At 34.8% G+C, this 9,500-nt stretch overlaps 1 protein-coding gene across 1 annotated transcript; it reads right to left on the bottom strand.

The window, feature by feature from the left end:
* Positions 1–903: 903 nt before the first annotated feature.
* Positions 904–2,589, bottom strand: LOC145158018 (uncharacterized). The gene is made up of 6 exons (XM_079076980.1): positions 2,477–2,589; positions 2,185–2,366; positions 2,047–2,138; positions 1,634–1,862; positions 1,183–1,425; positions 904–1,076 (listed from the first exon to the last, which is right to left on the bottom strand). The coding sequence occupies exons 1-6, from the start codon at positions 2,587–2,589 to the stop codon at positions 904–906; spliced, it is 1,032 nt and encodes a 343-aa protein (XP_078933106.1).
* Positions 2,590–9,500: the final 6,911 nt, after the last annotated feature.

Raw genomic sequence — 9,500 nt, 5'->3', positions numbered from 1 at the left:
AAGCTCCAAATGTAGATTAACAAGAAAAGCCAGCTACTTTTTAGGAGGAGCTTGTTGGGTCAATTAGAAAAGAAAGCTATAAACCAAGGGGGAGATTGTTGGGTCAAAAATATGGTTTATACTTTGCTTTTCTAAGCATTTATTGTTTTTATTATTTGGGCCGAAAATAGTATAGGATTAATTGTAGCTTGGACCGAAATCCCATGTGTTTTCGGTCTAGCATTGGATTATTTGTATTTTGGGCTTGGCCTTAGGTCCATATATATATATATATATATATATATATATATATATATATATATATATATATATATATATATATATATATATATATATATATATATATATATGTATATATATATATATATATATATATATATACATATATATATATATATATATATATATATATATATATATATATATATATATATATATATATATATATATATATATATATATATATATATATATATATATATATATATATATATAGGGTGAGTAGTGCATGTGAGGGTAAGTGTAAGGAGCTTAAGTGTGTGTATTCTAAGGTGTGAGAGAAACAAGAGAGAAGAGTGTGTGTGAATCTTGTGTATTGTTCATCATTCCAATCTTGAATACATCATAGATTCATCTTTTTCTTCTCCTTCTCTTCTTTTTTGATCTGAAATCATCCGTTTGATTGGGATTCCGCACCATCAAACGGATCTGATTGATACACAAGCAGATTTGGGGACTTACATCAGGTGAATATAAATTTGCATCATACTGATCATGGACAAATTCAGATTGGCATATACTATCTGAACTTAAGTATTCAACCTCATCTCCTGGAAACTTCGATAGCAAACGGTCGTTTATTTCCTGAACCACTTCATTCTTTGGAGCAAGTATTGCTCTTTTTTAAAAATAGCTTGTAGTGTTGTACTTTTCCAAAATCGAAGGATATACGAACTCGATTAATGAACCTATAGGATCATGTAGATCATTAATGAGAATATCATCCAGAATATCAATAACAGTTTTGCCATCATTGATACTACCAAGTTTACCTTCACCTATATCCAACAGCCATTCTGCAAAATCTCTAATTTTTTATATATCAGATTGACCCATTCCAACAGTTAGCCTCATTTTTTGTTAATTTATGGATTTTGCATTGTTTCCATAAATATGAAGAACTTAAAGAAGCATTAACAATGATTTGTCTACTCCCACCCGGAATAATAGATAGAATTTTTCTGAAATCTCCTCCAAAAACAATAAATTTCCCTCCAAACGGAATATCTGACTTGCTAGAATTTTCAGACATAGATACATCTTTCAAACTTCGATCTAAAGCTTCAAATGCATGCTTATGGACCATAGGTGCTTCATCCCAAATTATCAATGATGTTTTTCTCAATAAGCTAGCGAGGTCACTATCTGGATTTATTTTACATCAGAATCCTCAGTAAGTTCAAATGAAATTATAAATCGAGAGTGTGTTTTTCTACCTCCGGGAAATAATAATGAAGCAATCCCACTTGAAGCGACATTTAAAACAATATGACCATCACATCTAATTGTTGCAGATATTGTCTTCCATAAAAAATTTTTATTAGTTCCACCATAACCATAAACAAAAAAGCACCTCCTTTATTTTCTTTAACTGCACTCATGATATCCAGGAAAATGTGGCGTTGCTCATTTGTCAATGCAAGAAACATACGATCAAACTCAGTCTTCATAATGGGAATGTCATAATCTAGCTCTTGGGTGATAAGTCGATTGTTTGAAGAAGTAACATAATCAACGTCCGGGAAAGGCATCTTTTTATATTTTTTGAGGCTGGAGTTACTCCGAAGTAAAACTTGTTCTATCTAGAACAAAGTTAAGTTCTTAAGCTGATATTCATTGAGTGATAAGTCTGGAGAACAAAGATCATATTAATTAGAAATATTATTAACAATATTTATTTATAATTAAAATATTATTTAATGTACGTTTAAAAATAAAAAATTGACTTTTAAAATAAATAATAATAATAATAATAATATTTAATACATGGAGACTTGAATCGCTGCCGTTGGCTATAAAGAATTCCGTCTGCCAAATATTTCCACGTATTTTCCGAAACAACCTCCGGTTTAGACATACTGTTACACATTAACAATGTAGCAAATAAGAATCGTAGATAAAAACCAGATCCAGAATGACTTGCTTCTTTAAATGCATCGATGTATTCCTTGTCATCTTCCAAGAGCCCAAGAGCATAACAAGCATCTCTAAAAGAAGAATATTCTTCACAATATAGTATGCGAATTTCTTCAAATGATTTCAGACCTTTCACCTTATTTAACAGAATCTTTAAAAATAAGCTTCCCCTAGATTAGGTGAAACCAAATGAATTCTACTAATGCACTTTCCTACTTCCCGTGGCTTCCAAATCCTATCACCATGTTTCCAAACAAATTTTGTAGGAAATTCAACATACTTAAGTTTATGTGCATCACGATAAATTGCATTATACTCCATCCAAGCTATGAACATTGAAGAAGCAACAAAAGGTTTGTCCTGAACATTTTCAAAAATAATCGTCTTCCCCATATACAGTTTGTTGTTAACCAGGAAGATGAAAAGGCAGTGTAACAGCAGAAGGATACCTGTAATGAACATCATATTTAAAAATTCGCCATGATGCTTCACATGCAGATAAATATCTACAGTCGTAATACTCATTTATTTCATCGACCGCATCATTATTATCACAGTTATTATTGCTTCGTACAACGACAACTGTAGCTCTATCAGGTCCCTTGTTTATGTATTTAAATAAATACTTTATAGAAAAGCCTTGATTTCACCATTCAACATTAATATGTGCTCGATATCTTTTCAATAGATATTTTTTGTAGGGGACAACATTTCTATTATCCAACTTCACACCCGATTTTAAACAAAATGACCATCGTTTCTTATGCTATATAATGGAAAACCATTCTGATCAACATACGTATGATTACAGAATTGCTTTGGAAAGTTTTTAGAGTACTTTTTTTCCACCATGCATGGACAATTGATATTTTCAGCTCGACATGGACCAGGAATCATGAACTCATTCACAAGTGAATACAATTCTGGGATCTTCATCTATCTTTGGTATCTCGGCAGAAATTATCGGATTGATAAATTCAACAGTTGGTAGCTTGTAGTCAGAATGCATAAATAGGCATACATAACTATGCGGCAAACCTCTTTTTTGAAATTCAATTGTATAAACAAATGCATAATATTTTGCACATAATAAAATATGATTATATCGTAAGCAAATATATAAAAAATATAAAATAAAAAGCATAAAATTTTATCCATTATGAAAAAACATAATATCAAATACCTGTTTGAACTATGCCGAAAATGTGATTCTCCCTTAGGTCTTTAATAAATGCATGTCACACCCCCAAACCAGGATGACGGAAATGTCCGAGGGTGGATGACTTTCATGTATTGTATCATAACATAATGCATAATAGTGACCAAAGCAAACACAACCATCATAAATATAATTGAAAAAGTTACATTGTTCTAAGGGTTACATGTTTCAAAATCAATTACAATATCATGATAAAAAGATTTGTCTGACGCCTTAGCGTCCCATCCTCAAAAGCTTGTAGTTACCTGTTTTAGTGATTTCCTGAGAATACAAGCGGTTTGAAAAAGTGTCAACAATTAAGTTGGCGAGTTCATAAGAATTTGTATGAAGAGTTGAAAGCCTTTCTTTGTAAAATGATAGTGTTCGTTCCAGAAAATCCAATATTTTCCTTAACATGAGTTGCAGTCTTAAAACCCTAAGACCAAAATGTACAAGTATTTTCCATACTTAAAATAATAATATGCAGTTTTAATTTATATAAAACCGTTTGAATGAATGTTTCCCCGTAAACTAAATGTATCGTTGTTTCCCCATGTGAGTTATCATAACCATGCTATGACATAGATCGCCTGTCGCGACGTTCTTCAGGCGTCGAAATGTTATGACATTTGTCACAAGAGACCTGCCGGTCTAACTGTAGCGAACAGCTAGGATACGGGATTGTCAGTCCCGTATAGATCTATACACAAGTATCACACTCTCTTACGGGAGACTCTGGTTATAATACAGGACTTTTGTAGGTATTCTGGTAGGTACGGTGAAGACTTTGTCTCACAATAATTGATTCAACGAGTTTACGTTTGTTTGAAATGAAAAACTTTGCATGTGTAATTATCACTTATCCATGATAATGAAATAGTATGAAATAATTATATATGTATTTTTTCTAATTATACACTATGCTCAACATGTTACAAAAGTGTTAACGATTCATAACTGTACTTATATAGTTAATTATAGTATTTGGTTTTTTTACCCATATATATATATATATATATATATATATATATATATATATATATATATATATATATATATATATATATATATATATATATATATATATATATATATATATATATATGAGTTAGTGTAATTAGATATTCATAAATAAAAATTATTTTACATCTAGCACATGTAAGTGGTTCTTTAGTACTAAAATGTCCATTTTCTAGTTTTTGACATTTAACGTCACAAACGGCAAAATATTGAAAATATAGTTACGTAAAACTTATTTTTACATTTTTGTGATTTTTAGGTCAAGTTAACTTTATGTCTTTTAAACAACATATTTTTGGTCAAAACCCACAAAAATGGTAACATAACCTAGTTATGAAAATTTTTGCTAGAAATCTCATGTTTACATAAAATGATCGATTTTTGGAGTTTTCTTTTTGTAAGACTAAAACCTTGGTAATTTTGACTAGTTTCAAGACATGTATCCAAAATAACATATTTTGGTATAGATCTCACAAAAATGGTGTAATAACTTGGTTATAACCATTTTTGCTATATTATCCATATTGTGTTCATAAAAACCCTAGTTTTTATGGTTTTGAGTTTATGACTTTTTCATGAGAACATCTAGCATATTTATACTTGTTTTTCACATTTTTGTATTTTAAACAAACTTTTTCATATAAAAGTTCATAAAGCTTGATAATAACATCATTTCATGTACTTAGCACTTTTTACACAACATATAAGCAAGTATTTATAACAACTTGTATATTATACTTGTTTACTAGTATTTTACTTGTATTCTCCCCCAAAAACTTAGAAAACTAAAAAATGTAGGGGTGTGAACTCACCTTATGGGTGTTTTCTTGATGAAAGAAAGGTTGTAGATGGAAGATTCGATTCAAGAACACTTGAAGTACACCTTGAAGAACACTTTGAAGATTTAAGATCCTATGAATAGTAACACATGAAATGTATGTAAATGGATTTAAAGTAGTATATAAGTGTGTAGAATCACTAGTAGATGAAGAAAGGACTTACCAAAACTTCAAGAACACTTGGAAGAAATTAGGGTTTGAAGATTAGTGCTTATCTTGGAGAAGAAGAGTGAAAGCAGATGAAAATGGCGGTGGTTAAGAGGCCCTGGGCCGCAACTAATAGGGAGGGAAGGAAGGGGGTGGGGTGGGTAAGGTGAGTTATGGGGGTGGAGAGGGGGAACATGGATGAGACTTAAAGGTGGTGCTACTAGTAGTTGACTCATTAAGATTGAAGTACCATCTAATTACTAGCTGTTTTTTATAAAAATAAAAGTCAACCTTTTATAAAAACCTAGCATTTTTATAAAATCGTGGGGTTTTTATAATGAAATTACGATAAAAAGGATGTATAAAATATTTAATTTGAATTATAAACAATCAAATTATTATAACAAACATTGTTATCAAATATTGATACATTACATGAATAGTCAGGTTAAATTTCCAAGTTTGTTTCGTTAAGTTTTGGTGTTTAGACGGGTATAAAATCTATTATATTTGGTGACGAATTCACCAAAAAGTTGTGTTTGTAGCCTTCGTTATGAATTTGCCACGTAGTGTTAGGTTTATGAATTTCACTACATTTGTGTTACAAATATTATTTATTTCCAAATAATATAGCTGAATTATCGAGTCGCTACGTTACTAACCCTAATTAGGGTTTAAATTTGATAATTGGAAATCCAAAGGGATACTTTATATTAAAGTTATAAGTTTGTACATTAGGAGACATAACGCTTATCCAAAAATCTTAATATTAGTCGTGTTGACTTGCTGACTTTGTTTGACCCAAAGTTGATAGTGGTCACATCATCCCCACGTTAGAAGGAATTTTGTCCCGTAATTAGCATTTTGATTGGGTCCTCAAGGGTCGGGGAAAAGATGTGGGTATTTTTGTTTCATCTGGTCCTTGCGTTCCCAAGTAAATTCAGGTCCTTGCTTGGCGTTCCAGCGGACATTTACTATGGGTATGCGGTTTGCTTTGATCTCTTGACTTCCCTGTCCATGATTTCTACAGGTTCCTCAATGAAGTGGAGACTCTCGTTTACTTCAATTTCGTCAAGTGGAATGAAAAGTGTCTCGTTGGACAGTGACTTCTTCAAGTTGGACACATGGAAGGTGGGGTGCACGTTACTGAGTTCCTGCGGTAGTTGAAGTCTATAAGCCACCGGGCCGATCCTGGCGAGGATCTCGAATGGGCCGATATACCTTGGATTCAGTTTCCCACATTTTCCAAAATGTATCATTCCCTTTCAGGGTGAGACCTTCAATAGAACGCGGTCACCAACCTGGAATTCCAAGGGTTTCGTCTTTTATCCGTATAACTCTTTTGTCTATCCCGAGATGCTTTCCGTCGTTCACGGATTTGAATGATCTTCTCTGTTGTCTCTCGTATGATCTCTGGACCGGTGATAGTATTGTTAGGTACTTGCCCTCTTGCTAGCTGAGTGTCACCCACCTCAGCCCAACACAGAGGTGATCTGCACTTGCGCCCATAGAGGGCTTCAAATGGGGCAACTTCGATGTTAGTGTGATAAGTATTGTTGTGTGAGAACTCGATGAGGGGTAAGTGGGTATCCTAAGCTTTACCGAAGTCGATCACACAAGCTCTCAGCATATCTTCCAATGTTTGAATAGTTCTTTCACTCTATCTGTCGGTTTGTGGGTGGTAGGCTATACTCATGTCAAGCCGGGTTCCCAAATATTTTTGTAGCGTTTGCCAAAATCGCAAGGTAATCCTGCTATCTCTATCTCGAGATAATGGATATTGGCACACCATGCAGTCGTAAAATCTCCTTGATGTACGTCCTCGTTAGTTTTTGCAGCTTGTCTCTCTCTTTTATTGGCAGGAAGTGCGTGGATTTGGTTAACCTATCGACAATCACCCATATGGTGTCGATTTCACCAGTTGTGTTGGGAAATTTAGTTATGAAGTCCATGTTTATCCGCTCCTACTTCCACTCGGGTATATCCGGTTGTTGTAGTAAACCCGAGGGCTTCTGGTTTTCTACCTTAACTTTGGCGCAAGTCAAGCACCTACCCACATATGTAGCGATTTCCGCCTTCAGTTTTGGCCACCAATAGAGTTTCTTGAGGTCTAGATACATCTTATCATACCTGGGGTGAATGGAGTATATGGTCTTGTGAGCCTCGCTCATGATAACTGATGGGTTTTTGAGCATTCTAACACTTCCTAAGTGTACATGCAACCCTAATAACCTTGAATCTATGTTTTCTCTATATACATGCAAATTTCTTTTTCAAGGTTATTTCCTAACTAGCATGGTATGGGGATTACATAGAACATAAAACTAGTAGAAATACATACCTTGTTGTTGCTTGGATTCCTTCAAGACTTTGTGAGCCTAGCACCCCAAATGTTGTGCCTCAAATGCTTCACACAACACCACAAGACTTGGAATAACTTGAGAGAATGTCACTTAGCCTCAAAATCGGTTATGCCCTCTCTAGTAACACTAGGTCACGATTTTGCTAGCCATAGGGTTCCTTTTATAGTGTTATCACAATTAGGGTTTACACATGAATGCCCTTAATTGTCATGACTCTTGATTTCCCATGACCCATGGGTTTGTAACTCCCATGGACTATCCATGGAGCTCCATATGGTTATAACCAAACCCATAAACCATGGATCATTAATCCACCATAAAAGAATTGATGATTGTCATAATCAACCCTATATATTTAATTAGTCTCACTTTGATCACCAAATTAATACTAGATTAATACTTGATCAATACTAATTAAATAATACTATTATTAATATATTAGAACTTATAATATATTAATAATCATAAGTGCCTTACTCTCTCATTTAGTCTATCCAAGTATTGCAATGCCATGCAACCCAAATGGACCATGCCGGGTCGGGTCAAGTACATACGAAATAAAGTTATGGACTTAGACACTATATCCAACAATAACGTCTCTGTACCCACCAAATTTCGGTGTCCAGATTTGATTCAGTAGATAATAAGCCTCGTCACTCTTGACCTCAAGATTTTTATGTATTCCTCGCAAGGCTTCACTGGTGACATTCTTAGGCCTCAAAGCCTCAAGTTGCACCTCTTTGATCTGCGTGGACATGTGCGAATGGATTGTTATGGTCAGGGATTTTACTCGACGACCCGAGTATTCTTTTCGACTTAGGGCATCCGCTACTACGTTGGCTTTTCCCGGATGATAACGAATTTCACATTCGTAGTCATTTAGTAGCTCTACCCATCGTCGTTGCATCATGTTGAGTTCCTTCTGATTGAGAATGTGCTGGAGACTCTTATGGTCAGTGAAGATCGTACACTTTCTACCATAAAGGTAGTGTCTCCAGATCTTTAGGGAAAACACTACTGCTCCCAATTCGAGGTCATATGTGGTGTAGTTGACTTCGTGAGTCTTAATTTATCTCGAGGCATAGGCAATCACCTTCCCTCGTTGCATGAGCACACAACCTAGACCCTGCTTGGATGCATCGCAGTAAACCACTGGGAGAGACAAGATCAGAGCACTGCGTAATGATCGTTTTAGCGTTTGGAAGGCAGTTTCTTACTTATCTTCCCAGTTGAAGGTCATTCCTTTCTGAGTCAATGTAGTGAGTGGCTTAGCGATCTTGGAGAAGTTTTGTATGAACCTCGTGTAGTAGCCATCAAGGCCTAAGAACTGACGGATTTCCGTCGGTGTCCTTGGCGCTTTCCAGTTCTCAATTGCCTTGATTTTAGAGGGGTCCACATGTATCCCTTCCTCGTTGACCACGTGTCCTAGGAAGTCCACCTTTCGGATCCAAAATTCACATTTCAAAAACTTCGCATATTGCTTCTCCGTCCTTAATGTCTCCAGGACTTGTCACAGGTGTTGACTATGTTCTTTCTTACTTCGCGAATAGATTAATATGTCATCCATAAACACTTCGGGCGCATTCGTCAATCCGAAGGGCATCACTACAAACTCATAGTGACCATAACGAGTTCTAAATGTTGTTTTAGGGACATCTTCCTCCTCGACTCGCAGTTGGTGGTACCCCGACCCCAGATCGATTTTTGAGATGTAGCTCCCTCCCTGAAGTTGGTCGA

Source organism: Lactuca virosa, chromosome 2, assembly GCF_052849685.1.
Source record: "Lactuca virosa cultivar CGN04683 chromosome 2, Lactuca_virosa_CGN04683_v6, whole genome shotgun sequence".
Taxonomy (NCBI): domain Eukaryota; kingdom Viridiplantae; phylum Streptophyta; class Magnoliopsida; order Asterales; family Asteraceae; genus Lactuca; species Lactuca virosa.
Note: the sequence above shows the minus strand (reverse complement) of the source record. Positions and strands in the feature narration are given on the sequence as shown.

Coding starts and splice junctions, on each gene's coding strand:
- LOC145158018 (XM_079076980.1), bottom strand. CDS start 2,589: ATGGGGAAGACGATTATTTTTGAAAATGTTCAGGACAAACCTTTTGTT. Junction 1,863..2,046: donor GCAGCGATTCAAGTCTCCAT/GTATTAAATATT, acceptor ACTTTGTTCTAG/ATAGAACAAGTTTTACTTCG. Junction 1,077..1,182: donor CATTGTTAATGCTTCTTTAA/GTTCTTCATATT, acceptor GAGATTTTGCAG/AATGGCTGTTGGATATAGGT.